The sequence below is a fragment of the Cyclopterus lumpus genome, chromosome 20 (assembly GCF_009769545.1).
Source record: "Cyclopterus lumpus isolate fCycLum1 chromosome 20, fCycLum1.pri, whole genome shotgun sequence".
NCBI lineage: Eukaryota > Metazoa > Chordata > Actinopteri > Perciformes > Cyclopteridae > Cyclopterus > Cyclopterus lumpus.
In genome coordinates this window covers 8635338-8662045 of record NC_046985.1, presented here as the reverse complement: position 1 = coordinate 8662045, position 26708 = coordinate 8635338, and the positions used below count along the sequence as shown (strand labels likewise).

General features: G+C 42.6%; 3 protein-coding genes across 8 annotated transcripts; 2 read left to right on the top strand and 1 right to left on the bottom strand.

Moving 5' to 3' along the window:
- Positions 1–454: 454 nt before the first annotated feature.
- Positions 455–9990, top strand: gramd1c (GRAM domain containing 1c). Of its 2 annotated transcripts, none has more exons than XM_034560567.1 (18): positions 455–559; positions 1136–1247; positions 1627–1750; positions 2193–2293; positions 2744–2839; positions 2925–3005; positions 5094–5212; positions 5293–5449; positions 5546–5705; positions 5800–5943; positions 6064–6182; positions 6264–6406; positions 6486–6589; positions 6690–6860; positions 7763–7829; positions 8001–8120; positions 8466–8571; positions 8798–9990. In XM_034560567.1, the coding sequence occupies exons 2-18, from the start codon at positions 1149–1151 to the stop codon at positions 8864–8866; spliced, it is 1980 nt and encodes a 659-aa protein (XP_034416458.1). In that variant the 5' UTR covers positions 455–559; positions 1136–1148; the 3' UTR covers positions 8867–9990. The 2 variants fall into 2 exon arrangements, with proteins under 2 accessions (XP_034416458.1, XP_034416459.1); XM_034560568.1 differs by lacking the exon at positions 455–559 and adding an exon at positions 618–662.
- Positions 9991–10865: 875 nt separating this feature from the next.
- On the top strand, positions 10866–16966 carry zdhhc23b (zinc finger DHHC-type palmitoyltransferase 23b). 2 transcript variants are annotated; one of them, XM_034560011.1, is made up of 6 exons: positions 10866–11122; positions 12499–12650; positions 13871–14560; positions 14960–15118; positions 16008–16277; positions 16665–16966. In XM_034560011.1, the coding sequence occupies exons 2-6, from the start codon at positions 12517–12519 to the stop codon at positions 16708–16710; spliced, it is 1299 nt and encodes a 432-aa protein (XP_034415902.1). In that variant the 5' UTR covers positions 10866–11122; positions 12499–12516; the 3' UTR covers positions 16711–16966. The 2 variants fall into 2 exon arrangements, with proteins under 2 accessions (XP_034415902.1, XP_034415901.1); XM_034560010.1 differs by having other exon boundaries at positions 10867–11122; positions 14951–15118.
- Positions 16967–26670, bottom strand: ccdc191 (coiled-coil domain containing 191). Of its 4 annotated transcripts, XM_034560007.1 has the most exons (17): positions 26131–26668; positions 25479–25517; positions 25125–25260; positions 24856–25008; positions 24339–24517; positions 23997–24220; positions 23323–23467; positions 23049–23239; positions 22591–22888; positions 21639–22060; positions 20683–20774; positions 20312–20394; positions 20097–20198; positions 19808–19951; positions 18719–18871; positions 18286–18440; positions 16967–17384 (listed from the first exon to the last, which is right to left on the bottom strand). In XM_034560007.1, exons 1-17 carry the CDS (start codon positions 26203–26205, stop codon positions 17243–17245), a joined length of 2733 nt encoding a protein of 910 aa, XP_034415898.1. In that variant the 5' UTR covers positions 26206–26668; the 3' UTR covers positions 16967–17242. The 4 variants fall into 4 exon arrangements, with proteins under 4 accessions (XP_034415898.1, XP_034415900.1, XP_034415897.1 ...); XM_034560009.1 differs by lacking the exon at positions 24856–25008 and having other exon boundaries at positions 26131–26669; XM_034560006.1 differs by having other exon boundaries at positions 17270–18440; positions 26131–26669.
- Between the last annotated feature and the right edge of the window lie 38 nt (positions 26671–26708).

Here is a 26708-nt window from a genome sequence, read left to right as displayed (position 1 = left end):
TGCCTGATCTGATTGTTCCTGATGATGCTGTCCGAGCTGCTGAACTGGTCTTTCTGCATATCACTCATTCTCCAGCACCTCGCCCTGGATATGCTTTGTTCCTAAAAATCCATTCATATACTTTAATTACCATTTTTTAAAAGCTCCAAGCTTAATTTGGTGATCCCAATTAAACAAAGTCCTTATAAACTGTTGTGATTCTAACAAAACAATAAGTCAAACACCTTGACATTTGAATAACACATTTTGCAGTATAGCTTTTTCATCTGAATACTTGGCTTTTAGTGGAATCCACTTCTGAATACATTTAGGGAGATGCCATTTTGCATCCATTAATTAGTTGTGTGAAAACCAATGAGCGTCACGAATGAGATGACAACTCCCCATTAAGTAAGTTCCTCTGAGAAGATGAGATGCACATGCAACAAGCCGCATGAGCACAGCGCATCAGCAGCGCTCCAAGACTGCGTGGGGACCAACGGGCATATCCTTGACTTATTTTATTGTATTTTTTTTTTTAACGCTGTCGAACAGGAAACCTTCGCCCACTCCGCGCCGGGTAAGTGAGTGACAACACCTGTTTAGTCTCGTGTCGGTAATGCGCATGTGGAGACATGTTGGAAGTTCAGCTCGCCCGTGTACTCCTCATGGCGTCTGTACAAGTATGTATTCACACACGTAGATCTGATAGTCAGTTTTTATCATGTGGCTTTTGGTTGATAACCCTTCTCATAGATAGCCGTGGTGGCTCCAATTTACCAACACAATCTGACGGCACACAAAAAGAGTGTGGGTGTTTGGAAAGTTTATGTGTATACATGTTTTCAACTTTGTGACGTGAATCCATTCTTCAAGATATTGTTTGACATGCATCACGTGAGTCATAAGTGCTTTTAAAGTTTTTGTTCTTTGGCATGACTTCTCCCTCCATTTAACCCAGTCAAACCAGTTCCGTTGCAGTGACTGTGACACTGGAAATCCTTGTTTCATGACATTTACCAGGGAGGTTCAGATCATGTTTTAACTCTCAAAGACTCATAAGGTTGTCACTGTTCTCCTTATGACTTATTGAAATGTGTTCACATCAATCTGCAGAAGTTTCACACAGGCACATGTTTGTATTTTATTTGAGCAGCGCAGCAGAGCAGATGGACCAGGTATCCAACTGGTCGGGAGTGGCCAGTGATGATTTTACAGTTGATTCGACATCCACAGTGGATGTCAAGTTGAGCTCTGATGAAGAAGAGGTACAAACACAACACAACACGTTCCCAGTTAACACACAGCTGCTGCTACTTGTACACAACCACCATGCTCCTTCATATAAGTCATGCAGTTCCAGTATGATTTATAATAACATTTATTATACAACTGCTCCCTCGTGGGTCAGATTCATGACACTGTTTCACCTCACACAAGTGGGATTGCTGTTGTCCCAAAAGGCTCACTGTGCTGTTCATCATCGGCTCAAACTCACAGGAGACGATCTGTCTGTCTTCCTGTTTTGGCCTCTGGTCAGAATTACAGCTGATCATTTGTTCTTGTTTGTTTTTTTGTGCAAAGAAGGAGAACAAATGTGCTCTGTTTCATGAAACTCTCCATACCAGTAACGTTTTTCTCCACCAGAGCTCCGACCCTCAGGGACAGTGTCTCGCCGCACCTCAAACTCCTCTGACGACCTACAAACAGAGGTTGGATGAATTTAAGAGGTTGTTCAAAGAACTGCCGGAGTCAGAGATACTCATAGCGGGTGAGTTATATAAAGACTGCTTCTCATAGTAATTATAGTGTTGGTCTATGATGCATAATTTATCATATTATTTATTTTGATATATGATGACAATTCAATTATTTCAATTTTCCGTGTTTCTTTTAGGGTCATAATAATTTTAATGTTTTTATAAGTAAAAAAGTGAAGTTAAAATTATGTAATATAATAGACATGTTACCCTATAGCTCTAGCATGACAAAGGACCATCTGGAAACCACAAGGCTATGCTGACTAGACCGAGAACCTAAAATTAATCTAAAATATAAATGGTTACATGGTTTCTTTATCTGAAGTGTAAGAAGGTAAATCAAACTACGACTCACACACCATCTTATTACAGTGGTCTGTTTTTTAAATAAATATAGTGTGTATCCTATTAATTTGCATGGATGATTTCAGCAGGCTTATATATTTTCTCCAGACTACCCGTGTGCCCTCCAGCGGGACATCCTCCTTCAGGGACGCCTCTACCTCGCGGAGAACTGGATCTGTTTCCACAGCAATGTGTTTCGGGGTACAACGGTAATGGAGGACGGAGGGAAAGAGGGGGGAGGTTGTACAGTCTAGAAGCACGTTGTCTTCACATTAATGGGGCCGCAAATGTGTGGAAAAAGCAACCGAATATGTGCAAGATTATATTATCATATGAATATCTGATTTTTGTTTTTTAGTTCCTCAAAAACATAGGCCAAGACATTTCTGTTTGCAACAGATGAACAAGCAAGCCACAACAGTAAAAATAGCATGTGAAATACAGTTGCATCAGTCGACCATATGCTAATGCAACATTGCTGCTGTGAGTTCAAGCCTCTCCTTGGGAGTTGCTGAAAGTCATTATAAGATGTCCTCACAATTTAACTCTTGAGTGAAGGAGGATCGAGCTCACGACATTGGTATCCAGGGTTCGATTGATTTCATTATAAACATTTTTCATAAGCATGTGTGCACTGACTACTCACCTTTTTCTTATAGATTGCACTGACTCTTAAAGACATCATGACTATGACCAGAGAGAAAACAGCTCGTCTGATTCCCAATGCCATCCAGATCTGCACAACGATAGAGAAGGTGGGTTCGAGGAGGGGCGAGTTTATTTCACGTTTGATTAACACATACTCAATTACTTTATATCTCTTTACATCTTCATCTGCAGTTATTCTTCACATCCTTCTCGGCAAGAGAGAAAAGTTACCAAGGCGTTTTCCGCATGTGGCAAAACACGCTGTTGGACAAGGTAGGTCTTCCCCCACTTACCTGCCGCCACATCCAGTCTCCTAACGACAGACACTCATCAGTGCAATGCTCATTCTCCATGTGGGAGTGACCACTGTTCATGCAGGCTCACATGTACAACAAACACGTCAACACGCAGACGTTGCATTTGTACACTAATTTGACTGCTGTGACTAAATGCCTCTCCGATCACCAGCAACTCTGTGACTTTACTCCATTTAGCAGGACTTATCTAATCAGTCCAGAGTACGTATCGTACTGCCCTGTCTTCCTTTGAGGTTATCACTGCTGCGCTGCTATTGCATGTAGGGTAAATATCTGCACACCGCAGCACAGCAGGGTTTGCACAGGAGTCCAACAGACACACACTTGTTAATTGTTCCACATACTGAGGTGCTGTGTTTGGAAGAAGTTACCTTTCATGTCTGTGAGGAATATAGTTAAAAGTAAGCCCAGTACAGTTCAGTTAACTTTATTTAGGTCCAACCAACTCTTTGTAATGTAAAATAAATAAACTAGAAATACGTAAAGTTCTAGTGTAAAAACTGCAGGTGCAAACGCTGTACACTTTTTAAAAAAAGTCTTATTGTTAGCACGTGAGTTGAATTTGAAACACTTAAATGGGTTTGAGGCCTCTGAAGTGATATTGCTGAAAACCCACTACAGCTAATTACATTACAGTCTGGAAATGGCAGACTAACAATGAAAACTATATAGATTTAGAGAGAAAATTATACAAATGCATCGTGTGGCACTTGCCATTGCAGCCAAAAACATTTAGAAACAGGGTTGGATTTCATCTAAATCTACAAGATTAAAGCTTCAACATGAGTGTCAGTTGATGTGTAGAAGCTAAATGCCAAAGTGAGTCGACTAAGACATGAAAGCAGTTTAAAATGATACTGCAGTCAAAGCGGCATATATGTTACAGTATATATTATGCTCAAATACTGGAAGTATTTTCACCTTCAGTATGTCACAGGTGTAGTCAAAAATAAAACCACCAGCTCAGCCATTTTTATTTGGAGAATTAGAAAATATAAAATCCCAATAGGACTATCCTGGAAAAACTAAAGGTAAAAAAAAAATGAAGATTATAGATATTAAAATTATGCACGTGTAATATTATCTTGGTTTTTAAGAGGAGAAACTATGCAGCAAAGACTTCTTGTAGACGGGGCACCATGGCAGCCTTCCCAAGGGGGTGCGCGTCTGCTGGGGTTTGGAGAACCAACACCTGTAGAGTTCAGTGACCTCTCAGGTGTGGCCCCGGGGCTGATTCAACATGCTGCCTCGAACCGCACACAGCGCACTTGGCGCTCCGCTTATGTCGCAGTGAAACTGTTAGCGGAATTCCTTTTTAAAACAAAGATCTCCTGCGGACCGTCGGTAAACCGGACTTTCGACCGGTACAACAAGCTTTTATTTACATATTCCTTTTTTTTATCGCGACTTAAATCTGGGCGGCGCGTCTTGATGCCTCTGAACTCGCTCCAAACTCGGGACTTCCTGAATGTGCGTCCAGGTTATAGATCACTGGCTGACAGACAGTTGAAACTCACAGCTGCGGGGAACATGTCGTCTGACAAGTAAGTAAAGTCCGTGTTTATTGATCTGAAACTCTGTCTCTGTTTAGTGGCGCTGGAACGCCGTATGTGGTTCCATATGGTAAAAACAAGCAAACAACGTGTCGGGTTAAACAAGCCCACAACAATACGGACTGTTTTGATCAATTTGTCGCACCGCCATACAGCTCCTCTTGTTTTGGTAACTTCTCTTGGTTGTCAACACCAACATGTGAGATTAATTTCCCAGCGGCCAGAAGAGAAGATACGTTGTGTAGCCTATAAATTGCTTTGTCAACCATTGAGATAAGACTGTAAATGATACTGTGTGGAGAATACATGTTTCTAGGTTACCTTTAACAAACTGAGTCGACTTTCAGCTAAGTTCTTTGTGCATACTATGGATTCCATCTCTCAAAGCAGAGTCCTTATTGTGCAAGAGGAAGTGGTATCTACAGGAGCTGGTTTCCAAACAAGATTGTGCGGTTTATGTTTCTATGACTTTGTGACCTCTGGTTCTTTAGCCTCTGACCAGCTTGGAGTTGTGGCAGATGGTCAGACAGCATTATGGGTATGACCTGGGCCTGAGCCACGAGGAGATGGAGAGTTTACAGATATCGGCAGAATCCAGCATGCAGACCAGGTAACGTACTCTCACCTGCACGGCCATCCTCGCACGCAATCCAAATGCGCTGTGATTTGACACCACCTGTCTGTCTGCAGCCTGACAGTGAGGCCTGGTGGCGATGATGGTCTCGGGAGGCTTGAGCACCCTCAGTCCCTCCGCCTCCCTGGGATGGAGCATGGGCCTTTAGAGACCTCCTCTCCTCAGAGGGAGAACTCTCCTTCCCCTCTCAGCTCGCAGAACTCTCCCAACGCGGTATACATATATCTTTTTTTTCATCTTCATTGCGTGTGGTCTGTGCATGTCTAAAATATTTCCCTGTCTCATTGGTTTGCATCGCCTCTCTCGCAGGACGACTCTCGCAGCCCCCTGCCTCAACGGCGCAGTCCTGCTCCCTCGCTGGACCGCCTTGCCCTAGAACGTGTTTCCAAACACTCCTCGCTCTCTCTTGACCTCAACGCCAATGAGAACGACATGTCTGAGCAGAGCGGTTCAGAAAGCATCGAGGACGGTAAGAAGAGGCACTGGAGGATCCGTGAGCTCATGTGTTGTCCTTTTTGTGGTTTAACATTTTCCTCCGTCTCTAAATATCGTTGCCTCATCAGTGGAGGAGCGAGTGGGTTTGCCCCAGGTGCATGGTCGACTCTATCTGAACAAGGTGTTCCACATCAGCGCCACCAAGATGTTTGAGCTGCTCTTCAGCGACTCCAGCTTCACCCGCAGGTTCATGAACATCAGGAAGACAACCAGTGAGTGTTCAGTGGTTTTAATCTAAATTTAAAGCCTGCTTAATAAATTAATACATTTCTGAAACCGGTTCTGTTTCCTCAAAGCCAGTGTCATATTCAAATAGTTTTTTGTGTTATCAGACGCCAGCTTTACTGCTTGGCAAAAAGACGCCTCAGGAAACATGAAGAGGAGTCTGAACTACACAGTAACCATCAGCAACCCTCTGATTGGCAAGTTCTCCACCGCTACAGAGAACCAGGTGTGTTTACATTCGTGTAAATGGTCTGTGCGCGCCTGACTGGATGAATAATCATGTATTTGTACTTCAATTATCTCTCAGATACTGTACAAAGAATCCAGGGATGGTCAGAATTACCTGGTGGACTCCGAGGTGTACACTCATGACGTTCCCTATCACGATTACTTCTACATTAAAAATCGGTACTACATCATAAGTAACTCGAAGCGGAAGTGTCGACTAAGGTAAAGGGATCATGATAATCTCATGACTTGGACATTTATTTTATGCAGCTGCCATTTAAAATGTCTGTTGTGCTGCCAGGGTTTATACCGATGTGAAATACAAGAAGCAGCCATGGGGCCTGATCAAGTCTTTCATCACCAAAAACTCCTGGAGTGGCATAGAAGAAAATTTCCGACAGCTGGGTAAGTTAGAAAGCCGTGTGCAAAAAGGGTGAGCTTCCCTGTCTACTTTCTTTAGCTCGTGTTTTATTCAATCTCTTGCCCCATATTTGACACCGTACAGAGGTAGAACTGCTGGAGGAGGAAGCAGAGTTGAATCAAGGAGGTGGAGACTCTGGGAAGACGGGTGGGCTTCGGAGGAGGAGGCGGACTTATAGCCGGACTCTGCCAGAGCACATGAAGCCCAAAAAGCAGTATGGACCAGACCCTGAACAGCATAGAGATGGCAACATGGGTAAATGACACACGTACTGTATATAATGGCTTTAAAGGAATAGGTTTGTTGAGAAGATCGAAACCACTCCCATGTCTATCTTTTTTTATTTTTGAGCCAGGAACTCACTAATGCTAATTATATCTTGTTTGTATAAAGACAGGTTGTGGCTTCACAGGAGGTTTATGTGCTCGAAAACACAGACTTTCTGAGTCACCATGAGGAAGTCACTGTGTCCCGCCAAGAAATAGTTAATAGCAAAATAAGGCCATAAAATTACGTGTTGTTTTTAATCCGTTGGCTTTTGAACAAACGTCTTTATGATAAGCTAATCAACTCTTTGCTCCAGCTTCATTCTTCATGAAAAGATATGAGAGTATCGATCATCTCATCTAGGGTTTTGTATACACATTTTTAACTGAAATGTTTTAACTACACCTACAAGGCTGCTTGGTTGAGATTTAAACCATTTACTTAATCGTTCAAATAATATTTTAGTAGGCAGGGATGCCAAAAGTGTTTGAATGTACATTTTAAACCTGGGAGCACATTGTCTTAATCTGACCGAAGTAAAACATGAACCTGTGAGGCCTTCAGCCCTTTCAAAAAGTACTAAGATGTTCACATGTTGACTGTCAACATCAAAGAGAGAATTTCTTGCTGTGATGGTAGCAGCTGTGACCAAGCCTTGCAAGCAAACGTCTAATGTCACTCTGTAGACGAGTCACTGTCTTATTGGCTTGCACCCTTGACACCCCCACAAAACGGCAGCATCAATATCTCAGGCGTATGCAAAATGCTGCACACCATAGGGTGGAAATATCTTCCTCAAACTTTCTCATTGTCTGCATCCAAGGTTTTGTTTTCAAACGGCCATCATGTTCTTCTAATCTATAATTTATTCCTGTCCTCCTGTATTTCAGGTCCCATAGAAATGAACAACCTGCACAAATGGAACACTACGACCATAGTGGTTGGCATGAGTCTGATGTAAGTGTGATATATATATATATATATATATATATATATATATATATATATATATATATATATATATATATATATATATATATAACGTGTCATTTCTGGTGTTGGCGAGCTTTCTTCAAACATTCGTCTCTAAGTGGTCAGGTTAAACTCCGTGCTTTCTGTCTCTTTCAGTTTGCTGATGCTGATGGTGATGAACCTGGGTCTGTTTTTTAAGTTGTGGGCGATGGAAGACGTGGCCCATCGCATGTACCTGACCACAAAGCAGCGGCTGAGGGACAGGACTGAGACCAGGTCGGATAACTTTCTGTTCCTTTTGCAAGATGACAGATGACTAATCAAGGGCGATAATCCAAAGAACTATGCATACAGTAACTACTGTACATCGGTAGTTGCCATGACCGCTCAGAAAGCAGAAGTCTTGGTGTGTGTGTGGAGAGGGGGAAGGTGTTACAAGAAGTTCAGTCTGTGGTGTTAGAGCAGCCCACATAGAGAGCTCTTGCTCTAATGACTCAGTGTCTCGCCTCTGTGCTCCTCCACGCCACTCTCTGTTTTTATCTTGTGCCGCCTTTTCTTTAGCGAATGTAAATATCATATTTTGCACATAAATAATCACATTTTCTTTCTGTTGTTTTGCAGCTTAGCCCCCGAATATGGGCCACGATCGGGACCAGAGTATCGGGCCAGAGAGGATGCGCAGCTGCTAAAAACTGTACTGCAGGACTCCATCAACCTTTTAGAACAGGTAGGACAAGCTGGGAATTTACTGTAGAAGTGAACAACTGTAGCTCTGACGTGAATATGATTATGAAGATTGTGCTTTATCTCTTGACTCTTTATCTTGTCGTCACAAAGCGGAGACATGCAGCTGTCATGTTCTATTTTACAACAAGCAGGAGTCCATCTCATAAATTCCTACCTGACCTTTTTAAAAAAACCTAAAGCTGAGTCGGTTCTTCTTCTCCTCACAGCTCCGCAGCTCTCTGCTGATGCTGCAGCAAACCTTTGCATTGGCCAATCGCACAGCAGCTCCACAGTAATGCTGCACAGAGATGCTGCACACACGGCGACTGCAGAATGTCTGTCCCCGGGCCTGTGGAAAAACAACAACAAAGGAACTTTAGTAGTGAACTGTCTCTGAGGAAATCTCTGGTATCCAGTGACGTTGCCATGTGGACTTCCCCAAACCACTGATGTGTCATTTGTTGCCAGGGGTTACAGGTCCCAATGCCTGTGACGGGGCCTCAGGTGCCAGGATGTTTTTAACGCTGTGGACTGACTGCTGCAAGGAGCAGTAGCCTCAGGTTTCTGAAGGGTGCTGTTGTCTGCTCCCTCGGCTGCCGTCTTTGTCACTCTTTCCTAAAATGGTGGCATTGAATTTCAGCATACGCCTTACTATGTGCTGACGATCGTGCCACACCAAAGGCACTTTTAGAAATGCTTTTATTTTTGTTTTATTCCAGGGATGTTTTAATATATTTATTTAAAACAAAACAATTTTCTCGATGTACTTTTTTTGCACACGTTTTAATTTGTTGTACCTCGTAGCCGTGTTTGTAATAATACTGTATATAAGCCAAATCTGGTGCTGCTGACGAGGGGCCTTTTTTTTCTTCTTATTCCTTTTCACACCACATATACATATTTGATTAATTTTCCTCATACTTCATGTATTTTCTTCTACACTGAACCAAGTATAATATATTGGTTTAATTTAAAATTCTAGGTGTAGGGTCAGTAAGACTCTCAGGTTATCTCAGCACTTTGCTTTCACACTATCGACACTAGAGGCACGCTTGATTTGTTATTTCCAAATTGACATGAACACTATTGTCTTTTTGTGTTAATTAATTGTTGGTGACATGCCCCTACAATTGTCTTGTTTGATGTTTACAGTGTTGCTATCACCGTAGTTTGTGCATCATTTTGTACAGCTGTTTTTACTTATATCCAACACTGCAAGCAACCGCTTGTTTAAAATGCGTTGTTTTGTACATTTTTAGCCATATTGCAATAAGTAAAAACATGATTTATTGCCATAATCATGAGCAGTGCTGCTGACATTTTGAATGTACAACATATTCGAGCTGAACATGTTCATAAATTATTTTCTTGATGAATTCTTAGTGTCTATAAAAAGATCTCAATATTATAATCTATAGAATAGTGTTAATAAAAAACCCATCAAAGCAGCAGAATATGTTTTGGGGGTTTAACCAAACAAGGAACCACACATTCAGTTTTCTATCATATGGCGACCTCGCTAATTTAAACATTTTAGAAGCTGTTGATTTTAATCATTTTACTTTAGGAGTTACTGAAAAGATTAATCGATTATTAGATTACAGACTATTGCAGGCTTAAAAACAAGCTCATGATTGTATATTGGCTATTAAATAGTTGTGTTTTCTTTGCTTTGTTAATTATCTGTTCATTATTCTTAAAGCTGATCTGCCTCAGAACAAAGGGAAATGACCATATTGCTCTTCTCTCAGTGTCTGACCAGGCTAAGAGTACTAGACTTCATTCTATGAAGCCACTATTTCTGATTGTTTGAATTATTTTGTTGTATGATGCTGGGAACTGCACACTGGCCGCTACAGCTGGAAACAGAAGTGGAACACTAAATGGGAGTAAAGCCCAATGTGTCTTTGTCACAGGTGAAATATAAGACTATTGAGACATTCTTTAATTATTTACCACTAGCATGTCCTTGTGTACTCCGAGAGGAACTACCACATTGCCTCAGGATATCTGATACTGGCAATTAGTTTTATATTGTAATCTATTGTTGTATAGCCTACATGTATGGACTTTAATAAAAGTTGATGTAATATCTTGTACTTTTCTCTATACTATTAATACTAATATTGGGATCTTTAATCCACTATGTTTACATATAATGACTTTATACGTTTAGGTTATTCATACAAAACACACATTAAGATTGAACTGCTCAACCGTAAAGCAGCAGTGAGTCAAACTGATCTCAAACCAGCGCGACTGGAGGTGTGGGAGTGTAACCGAGCCGTGGGCGGGCACCGGGTGGCCCCTCTGACGTCAGGATCCAGGGACACTGTTTGGGGGCAGAGCCACAGGACGTCACCCTCAACAGCGATCTCGAACCCGGACGAGATCCCCGCCGAGATCCCGGACCCGTGAGAACCAAGACCGGTTTATTTAGACTTCCGAGAAACACCGGATACGTCAGCCGCTGAAGACTTCCGGTGAGACGCCGCCTCAGTCGAGATTCAACGTTACTCGAAAGCTTCGGCATGTAGCGGCTCTGCGATCAGGTATGTTCCGTCCGTGTTTCAGCGTGTGTTGTGTGTCTGTGGCTCCACGTGGAAGCCGTGATCGATCGGGTCGGATCGATCTTTACACGGTGCTGGTTTGACATGCACGACGAGGGGAAATGTGGGTCAACTGGTACCGATGAACCGAGAACTCCAGAACATGATCAGTGTGAAAAAAAGTCCAACTGTAACCTGCACATCGACTGACTAACAATGCACCCGTTCTTCAGCTGGATCCCTTTATGATGTTTGGAGCCTCACCGTTTGTAAATGTATTAAAGATCATCTGGTTAAAGTGCAGGAAGTGTCCAATTTCACTTTTAATCAAGACACAAGTTGCAGAGGCTTTAATAAGAGCAGTACTAGTGTCATGTTGATGTAAGAAATATACTAGTGTTGCATTCTTATGTTATACATATTTTGGTAAATTCACTTTATTGATACCACTCTCATATCTGTCTTTTGTAAATATGAAGTTACAGCCAGCAGCTGGAGAACAAAGGGGACTATTTCCTGACCGGGGGCCTTGACTTCCTTAAATGATCTAAATAGTTGGCAATTTATTATCTCTCTTCCGACTAATTATCTGACCTTTTGAGGGATGCGTCCCCATCCTTAATCCCACCAACAGAGACATCATTAACAAACGGCTTCATTATACTTTACAAGTCTTTTACTGTTCTGCAGCAATTGCAAAAGCACTGTGTACCACAGAGAATCCCTCAGTGTTACAGCCAGACATGAAACTGCTGAACATCGCATGCTATGAATCCTTGCAGCACTATTAATATTATGTTGCTGTTGTCAGGTTAGAAAGACCATCAGTACATGTAGGTCTTCTCTTCGGGCCCTCATAGACTTTGCCTCAAGGATCAGAGGCTCATTCAACAGATCCCCCCCAGAGAGAGGTTTAACTGAGCGGAAGGATTTGTCCCATCTTGCTCTCTGTGATGACACTGAAGACCTTGCGATTGTTATAAATGCTTCCACTGCCTCACCTCAGCACAAATCCATCTGCACTGTCTAAATAAACCAGCAGGCTGCTTCAGTGGTGGCACCGCTCAGTTCCTGTAAATCATTAAAGCCTGACAGATGTGGGACAGATGAGAGGGTAGGAGGTGGACTGAGTAGGGTCAAATGAGCAGGGTTGCGTGGTGGAAATCTGTTTGGAACCACTCCAACATCTAAAACACACACACATGGCTGTTAAGCTGCTGTGGGCAGAGGACACTTCAGCAAAGTTGGCTTTTACAGTATTTACAGTTATTGTCTTTCTCTTCCCATCTCTTATATGCCACTTTCTGAATCTAGTTTAATCTGTAGCATAAGTGTTAATAATGGTTCTTACACACTTTTTTAAAATTATAATCTAATAGGCTGTAAGGCTGCCCATCATGAAGAAGCGAGCCAACAAGGGGCTGGAGGAGGAGACCTTGTGCTGCTGCGAGTATGTGAACAGACTCGGAGAGCGCAGCCATGTCGGAGCCTGCTGCTGTGACTGTGAGGACCTGGATGACGCCTGTGACAGGTGAGTGGAGGACCTGAGGAAAATCAATTTAAAGTTGTTTTGGTATCCAGCGAAATTCATTGTGGGTATACTATTGGAAAGGTGTCAATTCTTTATTTTTAAATATTTTCTCAAACTTGACCTTTGACCCGTATTTGGAAGTTACTCTGCCTTTTGCATTGTCTGCAAATTAATAAGGGGTCATGACAAGGCAGAAGGCATTAACTTCCATTTGATTTATCACTCTGTTGTCGATTTAAAGCAAACAATATACTGTATCATAATAATTTTGACCCAGATAACATCTAGTAATATATCATGAAATCATCCACTTAATATAATATGAATACATTAATTAATAAGTTGTTGTTTTCAATTATTTTACCTAGACTGGACCCTACACTAGTCTTTTGATGGTACATTACCTACGCACATCATTAGAACCAAATTGGCTAAAATAATATTTGTATCAAATGAAGCCCTGACCTTAACGTTAAGTTGGCTTGCACGCTTCATTTCTGCTATAATCTATTTTCAGCAGTCTCTTATCTATCGGGGTTTCAAAGCCATTTTCACCAAGATCTTCCCTTGGATGTGGGCCATTTTAATAAATGGCTCGGTGCAGGAAAACAGTAACTTGATGCTTAGTTACAGGATTTAGCTTTTTCTCTAGAACTATTTATCGTTAAGGCAAACACGACCTACTATTCTCAACAAAAAAACAACACTGTGTGTGTGTGTGTACCTGGATAATAAAAATTATCCAGGTCCCTTACGGCATTCCATCAACTACAATTTAGACTAATTAGACCCTGAATATTAATCTTGTTTATTATTCTGTTATGTAATTACTTTATAAACCCCTGGACTTTAATAGCGTGTCAATGTGTTTCAGAACAATTTCTGCTGATTTAAAAAAAAAAACTTTCTGCACATTCAAATCCTATTCCACATATCTGTGTTCTCTAAGAAGATGAGAATGAAGTCATGTTATTTTTCAAGAAAAGAAATCTACCTGTCTGCTGATTACTTTATTGCTCAGCTGGTGTGGTAGTATTCCCTACAGATCGTCTGACAAACTCTCTCTTGAGGATACAAAGTTTAGAGAAGAGGCTGTGCTTTGCTTTTCATTGGAGGTGGACAACCAAAGTTAACATAAAACACTTCTGATCAGACATAAATCTTATCTTTCAAATATATTGCTTCCAGAAGTATAACTATTCCACTTGTTACTCTCTCAGGTTTCTAAAGAGGGAGTCTCAGAAACCTGAATCCCTGTCACATGTGACTGCAGTTGTCACAGACCGGATTCGTTTGCCCTGGCTGTGGGGTGGAGCCCGAAAAGTGGACCTGTCCATCATCCCTCCTCTTATTCTCTTGCCAGTCCTTCTGCACATCGCTGCTCTCCACTTCCTGCTCGGCGTGGTGGTTCTGACAGCTCTGCCCGGCCTGGTGCTGTGGTACTACTACTTCACCCACCGCAAGAAGGGACAGACCCTCTTCTTCCTCAGCCTGGCCCTCTTCTCCCTGGCGTACATGTACCACTTGTTCATCACTGAGGTGCTTCCCAATGGGGATATTGGTCTGGTCCAGCTGGCCGTGGTAACCGTCGGGGTCGTACTCACCCTAGTCGCCCTTGTCCACACCAAGAGAGAACTCGGCATTGTGCGACCAAACCAAGAGGCCGTCCACAGCACGGTGACGTATTACACCCCTCTGGTGGACAGAGACGCTGCTGTCAACGGGGGGAGGGTGGATGTGACCATGACCAAAGCCAACCGGGCGGGATCGTCGGAGCATGCGGTGGCGGAGCTGAAGGAAAGCGGCCGAAGGAACTGGTGTCCGGTGTGCAGGATGGTGCGGCCCCCGAGGGCGGGACATTGTCGGATCTGTGGCGTCTGCGTGCTGCGTCTCGACCACCACTGTGTCTGGTGGGTGCCATTTTAAAATGCCTCTCACTCGACCTGTCATCACTGTTCCTTCTACTTTGTCTCACATCTCAAACACTGAAGTTGTTGGTCATCTTCTCCTCTTTTCTACATAAACTATTCAATAAATCAAAAAGGTAATCAGCTCAGACTGAATGAGTGTTTGTCCTGATCACACCTGGCGGTGTCTTTTTTTTAAAACCATATTTGTATGTGTCGAGCCAGCATCGCACACTCATAATATTCACAGCTACAAGTGAACAGTTCCTTGCTATCATCCACTCGTACACTTGCGTGTGTGGTCCTGCATGTGTGTAGTGTAATGTAACCCTGTGGTCTCAGTACGATGTTTTGTCTGCCTCTGTGTGTACTTGTGTGTCGGTGCCCGGGTAGGATAAACAGCTGTGTGGGGCAGACCAATCACCGCAGCTTCCTGCTTACGCTTGTCCTCTTCCTGTTGACGTCTCTGTATGGGATCATCCTGGTGCTGCAGAGTGTTTGTCCCAATCAACACCTCTTCACCGCCCTGCTCTACTGCCCAGGGGTCTACAACCAGTACAGGTACTGAGAGCCTAGACTCACAATTTGTGCACTCTGGGCTGGATAACTTTCACATTATACTCCCTCAAAGTTACTATGTTCCTGAATCTGAAGCCCCCTTATTCTGATGATATAGGTTTTTGTCCCAAAAATAGTCAAATTGGTGTGTTTAAGTGTTGTCCATTCATTGTTTTTGTTCTCAGGCCAGACGTTTGTTTTGGTCAAAAAATCAGATGCCTTCAAATTTAGAAACTATAAACGTAAATATGAGAACAATTATGATTTAAAATGTAAATCGAGTCATAAACGGTAACTTGTTTTTCAACCTGAACCTGATTGTCTAAATGACCACTAAATTGGTCCAATATTGAGGGAAACGGCTGCAATGTAAACGCTCGAGGCAATTCCTCAGCGTGAATGGACATCCGCTAAAAATTTTTGTTTTTGCCACTGACGGGCTCAGATTGTTATTATAAGTATCTATCAACATTATGAAAAGGACCCTACAGAGAAGTACAACTTTACCTTTCACTTGATCCGATCTGTTATTGTGGGTTTTGCTTGGATAAGTCTCGTTCTCCAAATTGTAGAAATCTGCTAAACATTCAGCCACGACATTAAAATCTTTTGTATAACACTAAGCTACACTTTCTGTACTTCAACACAACAAACTCTGACAATACCGGCACTCATCTCTTCAACTCTCTCACGTTTCCACCGTTGTCTGCTGGCAACAATTCACATGACAAAAATAACAAACGGACAAGATTAAGCAAAAGGGAAAGAAAAATACTATATTTCTTTTTTGGGTACTCGATACCAGTAAAAAAAAAAAAATCAGTAACAAGAACTTAATCACAACACTTAGAGTGTTTTCCATTGAGCATCTTTTCTCATGTCCGTGTTTCAGCACTGCACTTTGCTTCACCTGTGCGTGGTACAGCAGCATCGTGACCTGTGGGTTGCTCCACCTGCTGATGGTGCAGGTCATCAACGTCAGCTACAACGTAACCGAGCGAGAGGCACGCACGGCCCTGAGGGACAAAACCGTTCGCAGCGCCTACTGGGGACTCGTCGTGGACACGGGCGTCTACTCTCGAGGTTTCCGTGGCAACTGGGCAGAGTTCATGACCATGGGAGAAAAGCTGAATCACCCCTCTCCCGTCCCAGCAGACCTGGTGTAAGAGACCGTTTGCCAGCCCTGATTTGAAAACACGTTTGGATCTTATGGTTGCTGTTCTTGTTCAGGTCCACTGGATGGCAGCATGGCTCTTTTCACTACAATTTCCTCTTCTGCTTACATCAAATTACTTGTATCACTGGATTACAGTTATTGAGTTGCTCTGACTTGGACACATAGTAATAAAAGCTACAATAGGATACATTCACTGCCATTTATGTCACCCACTACTGGCATCTCCTCCATGCAGCTGTGCACTCGCATTGACCTTTTAATCTCTTTTTCGCTAGTCACTCGTCTCCCTGCCAAACAAATATCACCGTATCCTTCACACTGACTGTCTTCTCTGGACTTGAACATTGTTTTTATGTCCCCTCTACATTCTAGTGCCTTGCTGGGAGACGACGAACAAGAAAAATGTGAGAACCAATAGTTGCTCTGGTCCTCGTAGTGTTGATTTCTCTGAGCACGGTGTCGACGCCTCAATGACACAGGAAACATATTTTTAAAGATTGTCTCTCTCAAACACTTACCTGCAGTGTTCACAAAGGAGGGTACCTAACTTGACCTTGTGAGTGTCATGGATTATTTATCGCCGATGAATGAAACGTCTCGCCACATAATCAGGCAATCAAGGTTCTACAGTTTGTCATTGCATTTAACATAATAAATGATCGGACAGCCATGAATATATTAGTAGTCACTTTTATTTTCTTAGCTGGTTCAAATGGATTCCTGAATTAATTAAAAGCTAATAAACCAATAATGTCTTTCCACTATCGCACATTTTACTAAGGGTTTGAAAGCTTTTTTTGGGAATCCTAAAAGTTGTATTGGTCCAGTTGTTTGTATGAAATTATTTATTTTTATTAAATTAATGTTGAGAAATGTATATTCATTTTGTCTTCGTATGTGTGTCTCCCAGAGTTGTTGAGATGTTTGTATGCAAGTTTTTCTCTGAGGCTTTACAGCGGGTAGGAACCGAAATCAGGCAGAACCTCAGCCACTCTCTGCCCCAGCTTCTCCCGCCGCTGCTCCTTCACTCTTTCCTTGCGCAGCAGACAGGGTAGCTGCCTCCAGGCCAGCAAACATCGTCGCAGCACCCGTCTGAAGTGCAGGCAGGTGGAGGGACAGACGGGAACAGAGCAATAAGAAACTGCATTATAGGGACAGACGGGTTGACGAAACCAAATGAGTTTTCACATGATGTCACTGGGGGCCTATTGACCATGGCAGCCGGTGGGTTTAGCTGACCTCACCTGAGAAGCTGAAGTGTCAATAACGGTGAAATCATTGAGTTAGAGCAGTGCTACAGAAACCATTATTTCTTTCCACAACGGAAAACAGAGGACTGAATAATAGTGCTGTTACTCAGCATAATCCAAACCACATATTTTTGCTGATTTATATGTCTAGGAAGTAATCCTGCAAAAGTATTTAAATGAAAATTAAAGTGTCCAGTGTCTCAGTGAATGGTCTTAAACATCTACTAGCAAACTTGGCTCAAGGGTAAATGTCTTCCCAACTATTGACCATAAACACTGCCACACCAGCTAGTTTAGCCATATTGAAGTTTCCGCTTGAGCGGCAAAACCCCAATGACATTAAACGTGATATGAAGAGACATTTACAATGAACAACAGATTTGAGGCACATCACTGGAGTTAAAGAGATGATGGTGTCGTTTATAATCTAATGCAAAGGCAGTTGCGGTGGAAAAGATATTGGTAAATGTTCAACAATTGCATCTGCTCCAAGACTGTTATAATATTCTGCATTGTTTGTTTATGAATTAACCACCTTTATTTCAAGTCAATCTCGAAAGTTATGGCTTCCTTAAAAATGTCGTAACAGTTAAAAAATTCAAGGCATTGTGTTTTTTTCCCCTGTACTGTAACCAAACTGCGCTGATATAATAACATTTTGACTTGTAATTAAGGAAGCTCTTAAATTGAATTTGACACTGCATCCACACAGTGAACATATGGGATAGTCATGGGCAGCAGACCTGTTATTGTGCTCCTGAGCCAGCTCCTGACGGTCCCACTCCACCAGCCTCTCCTGGGTCACATGGTCGAGCAGTGCCAGCAGAAACCTCCTCAGAGTGCGAGTGCGATTGAAACGCTTGGCTCTCTCCTCTTGAATCATCCGCCAGTCTTTAAGCTGAAACATTCAACACATCCTTAGAGATAGGTGTATTTTTACTGCATTTATAGCAGCAAAAATCCACAACGGAACAACTGCAAGTTAGTTTGAGTGACGAGGACAGCACTAAGAAAATTGATTTTTTTCTTTAAAGACTGGGTCCCCTGAATACATGATTGAGTGCAGGTACCAGAGAAGATTAGTAAAAGGTGTTGCTCCAAGCCCCTAGCAGAAGATGGGCAATCCTGAGTGAGTGTGTGTGTGTGTGTGTGCGTGCATGCGCGGGGTATACACACTCTTTTCCAGCAGCTTAAGCTCCTCCGAAGCAAAAAGTGCTGGTGCAGTTGGTCAACGAAAGCTTCCTTCTCCGACAGGGACTCTCTTGCTGATTGCTGCCAGCCTCGTGTGCACCGCCTCAGGATGAAGACTTTGCGATGATGCTCGGCCAGCTGGCAGGGATTGAAAAGAAAAATGTTGATGCACGCTGATGAGTGCATCCTAACTCAATCATACGTGCCAGGTTTAACAAAGAGGTTTTATATCTCGCTGTGAAACATGTATGCACACACATCCGTTTTGTGTCCAGTGAGCTACAAAGTTGTTACATTCTTTATCTTGGATTCTTTTTCCTCTGCCTTGATGTATGCGTGCAGGTCCAGAAGAGTATAAGTATGTGATTGGGTGGTGGGTTTATGTGGATCCCTTGGCTTGGGGTCTTCATTTTAAAAAAAAGAAAAGAAAATCAAGAAAAAATCAAGACATAAATCAGCCACAACAAAATAGATAACGAGCTGGAGATTCTACTCATTATGGGGTTTTTAGAAAGTTATTTATACCACTGGTGACTGGCAGGAAATATGAAAGCACGTGTAATCCTCTTTGAATCGCTAAAATTGAAAACAGATTAGTCCATATAATCTTTGTTGTATGGAAAAAAATAAGTAAATCTCTTTAGTGTGAGACAATTGGGAATCATTCTGTCCACAAACGGTCCGTGAGTCATGAAAGACATCCAGCCACAAGTAGAGATTTGAATTTGAATTAGAAAAAGCATTTCAAGGACACGCATTTCCTTTCAATGAAAAACTGACACACAGTACTGTATGCAAGCCGGTCCATAACCAGTTTTTTTCTTTTCTTTAATTCAAATCCAGGTGTGTACCTGGACTTGGTATTCTTGTAGGTCAGAATGTCCTCTTGCTTCTTGTAATTCGTTTGTAGGAGCATGTGTGTTGATGGGAAGCCTAAAGCTCTCCTTGCACAGCTCCCTGTTAAAGGTCAAGGCCAGAACCAAGAGTTCCTCCTCAAATTGTTGAGTTGGAGGACGGACAATACTCCCTATGTTGCTATAGCTGACAGCTAAAAGGACAAGACAGGTGATTCACCTGTATGTTGGCTTGTTTGATCTGAATTAGACGTTTCCATGGCGCCAGGCCTCGCCGCAGCAGCAGGTTTCTGCGGTGGTGTTGACGGGCCAGCTTCATTAGCTCCTGCTGCCTTTTCAGCTGCCTCTGTTTCTCCTCTTCCCTCTGCACAGACAGAAGGAACATGTGACATTATTTTAATATGTTATAGTGGTCACTGGAGTACAGTCCTGCTACATGTCGGTCAGTGTTACTGCTTCCTGTATTTGAACGAATGTTATTGAGAACAACCAGGAAGTATGAATCTCACCTCTCTTTCCTGCCTTTTCTCCTCCCTTTTCTTCTCCCCTGCTTTGCGTTTCTCCTCCTCCTCCTCCCTCTGCCTCTGCTCCTCAGCAGCTTTCATCTCAGCCTGAAAATGTATTAAAATGTGTTTTTTAAAATATATTGTTTTTTAAAATATATTGTTTCAGACGATACAACTTGCTACTCATCCTACAAAAAAACAGTTCATCAATCTCTCACCAGTTTTTCCTCGTCCTTCTTTCTCTTGAGTTCCTCGATTTCCATCCTTCGTTCTGCACGCTGACGTGCACGGACCTCCATAGCTTCAAAGATACAAAGAGCGGTGAGTCGTGTGGTACGACAGAGTCTTAGGAGTGAATATGTGGCGGATTATTATTATATTCGCTTTTCATATTCTGAACACGTAACTGGGAGGACAATAGAAGTGGTGTTGCTGTGGGGCGATAGACCTATAGGCTTTTAAATCAGCAATGTTCTTGACAAAAGAGCAACAAGGAAATATGTGTCTGCTATGCATGTATGTATGTGTGGGTCTGTGCATTTCATCCTCTGCTTTTAAGCTCTCTGAGTGAAGGACCTTGCAGACTGACCCGTGATAATTGCATGGGGGCATGTCTGCCGTGCGGCAGCTTTCCTTGGGGGTGCACAGAGACTGTCAGGTTCCCCAGTAACTCTTGATGCCCTGCAACAGTAACAGTCACAGCGAGAAGCACCGAAACATAGGCTCAAATCTTATGAATGTACAAAATATTAACTTTTTCACAACTATTGACTTTGGCACAAAGTTCTCTAGCATTAAAATCGCTCTGCAGCTGTTTCTTTCAATCTACTCTGAGACTTGTAAGAAAGCTAAGGATAATAACTTCTACCCCAATTCACCACAGTGGAGCGCCTGAGTTTCTTCACTTTTCTAGACTTCTGAGATAATAGGTTAAAGGGGTATTATTTCTGTATAAATGATACAATCTACTATCTGAGCCTGTAATAAAGGATTTTAGTGGAACAGGAAAGGTACACATGGCCAAAAAGTCACTATGACTTTAGATTTAGACCCACTGGAACAATATCTAAATGGTTTGATTTGATGCAATATTTCTAGGTTTGACTAATATACACTGAATGGTGATTGCTCCCTGACCGTAACAAAATTATTAATGCTGAATTTTGTACCACTTCCTATAAGTCACCCTTAATAAAAGGCTCATAAGTTGTAACTAGTGGATTTAGTAACAGTCATAAAGAAATTCACTGATTGTTTTTAAATCACTTATAAGAACAACATTGCCAGGTTGCAGAAATGGAATATAATATTAATATGTATGTTTTCTTTAGTGTATAATCACCTAAAAATAAGACTCTTCAAAACGTTCTCATAACTGGCAACCCAGACATTGTTCTTGTAAGTGGCTTACAGTTGTTGGTAAAGCAGTGGAAAACTGTTTATTAACCATTTACAAAGCCATCTGTTACAGCGTGAATATGGGTGAATATGATGCACACACATCTAGAGTTTCTGTGCCATCTCCACAGTTTGCAGTGAGCCTACCTCTGCTCTGGGAGTTCACCTTTGTGGCTTTTTGGTCTTGATGCTCTTAGCATTGATAGCTGGGTGAGCTGTGTTGTTTTCTCCATTTCCAGCTCCAAACTCTTTACGCTCTGCTCCTCCTTCAGCTGTGCAATCTTCTCTTGCTGCTCCTTCAACAGCTTCCTCTGCTGTGTGATGATCTGCTGCTGGACGGCGTGTCTGTTTTCAAACCTGCTGGCCGGCGACACTGCACTTTTTAAACAGATAAAGCCGCCGCCCTCGCCTCTCTGCTGTGCCCCATGGAGCTTAGCAGCAGTCGGCGCTGCATGGCGTCTAGTCACCTGCCATGGCTGAGTGGGCTGGGCCACAGCACCCACAGGGGTCTTATGCTGAGGTACTGCCGAGGCGTTGGGGGCTAAAGTGCTTGACCTGTGGTGATCCTCCTACAGAGAAGGCATAAAGTTGATATTATGAAAGAAATCCACCTAACAACTGAAGGGGGATAACAAAGATATAGTGTCCCAGTGCAATTTAATCTCCTGATCCTCATTATCAAGCCTTTGCTGCAAAAACTATATACAGTATATATATATATATATATATATATATAAGCAGTAAAGGCTTGATAGTGAGGATGGCCTCTTACCCATCCTCCATGAACTGAAACTTCATCTCTTCAGTCCCTTGAGCTCTGTGCCACTCTCCTACACCTCTTGCATTCTTTCCATCTGCGCTATGCCTTCACAACCCATATATTCACACCACCCCCTTCTTTACTGCTCTCTCTCTCCAGAGTTTGTAATATAAGTTTTCCTCTCTAGTTACCTAAGAAAGGTTCAGGCCATGCAAAGAGGAGGTTTGTAACCTATTTTAAAAGTATCACCTTCCAAGGATAGGGCTGATGTTTGTTTATAAATGTGATTTGTCAGGTCATTTTCAGTGGGAAGCATCAACAAAGAGGTTAAAATAATACCTTTGCATTGTAGTTGATGACGTGAGGATTTGTGAGTGCACCTCCCACCTTCTCTGGGGCCTCAGGTGGGTTAGTTGCCTCAACTGGGGCCATAATGGCCTGAAAAGTTGGGGTTTCTGTGGACATGAGTTTGCCCGTTGATGCAGCGTTGATTAAGGCAGCCATCTTGCGTCGGGTCTCCTGCTGCTGGGCCAAAAGCTCTCGTTGTTCCTTCTCTATCCGACACCATAGCTGCCACTCATTCAGACATCGCCGTAGTAACCGGCGTCGGTCACTCTCCACAGCCAGCTGGCGTTGTCTGAAAGAGAGAACAAATGGGATTTTATTTTTTCATCAATTATTGCTTAGTCAAGGTAACAAGGATCAGTGATTAACATTGTCTCATTTGTCGGTAAAGGCAGGATTCATACAAGGATTGGTTATCAGAACCTTTAACACAATCTCATTGAGGTTCTTGCCTGTTTTCAGCTCGGAAATCCTCTTCTGCTCTCACCACCTCTCGCTGCTGATGTTCCGCCCACACGACTCCCCGCCACGCACGCCAGGCTCTCAGCTGCCGCTTCCAGTCACAGAGGGCCTTGGCCTTCCCTAAACGTAGCCTTCGGTCCAACACAACTGAATACCATCCAGAAAAATGCCTCTGCAGACGCTAAAACATGCGCATCCACGAAATTAGAGAATTTACATTGATTAATTTGCATACCAACATGCAACACTCACAACACAACCAACCTTGAGATTTACCATGTGAACCATGGTTTGAAGTTTCTGTTCTTTATAAAGTCGCTCTCTATCCTGCGGCCGCTGGTTTGTGAGAGGCGGAGGAGCTGACTGGAGGCTTCTGGCTGCCCTTTGCCCTTCCACTCTCTCTCTTTCCCTGTGGAATAACCATACATATACTCTATATACTGTATATATACTTAGTTTACCAGGGCCCCATACAGATTACCAGTAATCCACAAAAGTTCCAAGATATGAAAAAGGTGACCTTGAGACCAATTTGGTAGTTACGAATATTTTGTTTGTATAAAAACACAAAAACGATAAACAGAGAGTTTCCATGCCCTCTAATGTTGATTTTACAGAATGAATAATTTTTTTCATGTTGGCATGGTGACCGCAATTAATTGCTTTTTACAAAGAATGTTCATGATGAAAGTTACCTGGTTCACACTTTGTGAGAGATTGCGCAGCAGTTTCTTTGTGCTTGCCAAGAGCGTATGTACTCTCCACAGCGAAACGTCCCCAATACTAGTTTGGCTCAGAGAGCTGGCTTACTTCTCTTGATCCAAGGGTTTTCACAGTCTGAGACTGCAGGCCTCCCCTCAGACAAAGCTTCGAACCCCCGCTTATATGCGATAAGCTCAGCGCTTCATTCAGCACAGCGGTTGCTGTGAATACCATACCTCTGTCGAACCAGCTGTTCCAGGCCTCTCCTCTCCTCCATCCGACGTCGCAGTGTCACCATCTCCTGCTGCACCATGTCCTCCTGTCTACGTGCCTGCTGCCTCTTTGTTGTCTCCTCCTCTCGCTCCCTCCTCTTCGCTTCCTCTCTGGCATCACGCCGAGCCTCCCTCTCTCCCTGTTGCCTCTGCCTCTCAGCCTCCTGCCGGGCTCTGTTCTCTCGCACCTTCATTGGCAATCGGTAGCAATTAGTGGAAGTGAGAAACACAACTTGGCAGTTTTTTAACCCAAAGCATTCACGTCTCCTTCTCTTTAGGAAATTGAGACTCACTTTGGTGACATACCTGCAGGTGTCGTGCTTCCATGGTGACAATTGGATCTCTGAACTTCTTCCTCTTTTGTCCAACGTCCAGTGCCAGTTCCTCCATAACCCCAAAGTCTAACACCTCTTGCTCCATCAGGTCTTGTAGGAAGCTGTTAACAGCACTTTGCTCTTCCTCCTCGGCCAGGCAGTTGTACAGATCTTTGCACAAGTGAGTGTGAATAAGAAGTATTATATCACAACTGAGTAGTTTCTAAAAGGAAAATCAGTACAGTAATGTTTATCCCATTAACATAATACATGATAATGATAATGACTAAATATGTTGTTGTACTACTCCTTTAAATTGTATCTGGCCTAACATTTGAAGTATTCAACCTGGGCTTTAATTAATTGTTACATTATTAATTTGGATTTTTAATGTCAAATGTAAACCACACCATTCCCATATAAGTAGAACATTTGAACTGGTCGTGAATAATTTAATTAGAAAGCTCACGTTAGTTGGTAACATATATATTTTTTTCCACTCTATGTACCATCAAAGTTGCTGTAGTTAAGGGCAGCAGGCTGAGCACTGGCCAGTGCAGCGCGGCTTCTCCTCTCATTGCAGCACATCAGGTCATCTTCCTCCTCCACCTCCAGCTCCAGACGCAATTTACTGCTCAGCCAATCACTGAGGAGCGCCTGAGCTGCAAGCAAGCACCCAAATATCATTGTCTGCCTGCAGCTGCTGCACAAGCTCAACTCCATTATGTAGGTAACGCCTCTCGAGAGACACACTATATTTTTTTACGGGCTGACCTACCTTCACTGTAAGCATCATCGTGATCTTTTAACTGGTCAGAGCTTTGCAAGGGTACAGCTCTGCTGTTGGTTCCTGAACGAGGCTTCTTGTGGGAGAAGACTTCAGATACAGCAAACTCGGAGGCCACCTCCACACGCTAAGGACAAGAAAATAAACAAACTTTTTTCATTATCAATTAATCTATGGAATATGTGGTTACTTGGTTAATATCCATCAGTCAAATGTGAGATCTTCCAATTGCTTTATTGGTCCAGTCCAAACTGTCCAAAATCCAAAGTAATTCAGTTCACAATGATACAAAAACGTGCTTCATGAAAATTCTGGTATTTACAGCGGCTGCAAAGAAGTTCTCACCTTTCTCCACTGATCAATATCACCATTCTTCACAAGCATCTGTTAAGAAAAGAAAAGAAAAGCAAGCTGTGAGCTGATACTGTTTGCAAGAGAGCCCAAAGGGCCTCATGGTCACCTTTGCCTGTTTTAAAGTGCCCAGGCAAGCTCACTGACACCTTAGCTGTGGGCACAGTGTGCAAAATTATGATTGAGCCAATGCACGATGCGGATTATTTCACAGAAAAGCTTAGCCATTGCCTTAAATCAGCAGATTATAAAAAAATTCCAGGTCCAAAAGTCGTCCCTTTACATCCCCGATTCAGCAATCTGTATCAGGTAACTAGCAGACATAAGAGGCTGCAGGCATCATCTGAGAAAGCCTCCCGACATGAGCCATGCCTTCATACGTAATAACACTGATGTGCTTTTCCTTCAATCATAAATTAAATAGAGACCGTATTACGAGTATGTTGGATCTCTAGAGGGGATTTGATCCTAGGAAAAGGGTCCAAATAATGCAAATAGAAAACATTGAAACATTATTTAATGATAGAGAAAAAAAAGAGGTGAAGGTTATTATCTAACTAGAATCGGCACGGTTTCATTTCCTCTTTACGATTATAAATAGAAGCCACACCTCTCAATTTAACACAAATCCAAAGACTAAATGTACCTTGTCCACAGATTTTTTCTTGCCGAGCCCCCGCCACCTGAACAGGTGATGATTGTGACCCGGGAATGTCATCATCTGCTTCGTTATAGAAGTATACCTCTGCTACTATAACGTCACTATAGTGTTCTCTTCTGCCGACAGACACACACGACAACTATTTCACTGCTATTATATGAACAAAAAGAGTTCAGAAGTCGTCACAAAGAGCCCTCGCTCAACGAAGTCCTGTAAACAAAACGGACAGTTTAATCGCACGGGATTCTGGGTAATGTAGTACAATAAACACGTTTCTAGCCTAAATGTCGCCTCAACGATGTAATTTAGGACTACGTGGACCACTGCAGTTTATTTGTGGTTCTTGGTAACCATGGCAACGTTGTTCATTTCTCTAGTTGAGGCAAAAGTGTGTTCTAATGTACAACTTAAAAGTAAAAATAAAATGAATCCAGTAACATAACGTAGTCAACCTGTTTCACAAAGCACAAACACAACAAATTGGTGTTCAAAAAGGGGGCACCTCGCTTTCTGTAGTTTTCCAAGTACTGCCGCGGCAGTTGGTGATGACGACATATTTAGAC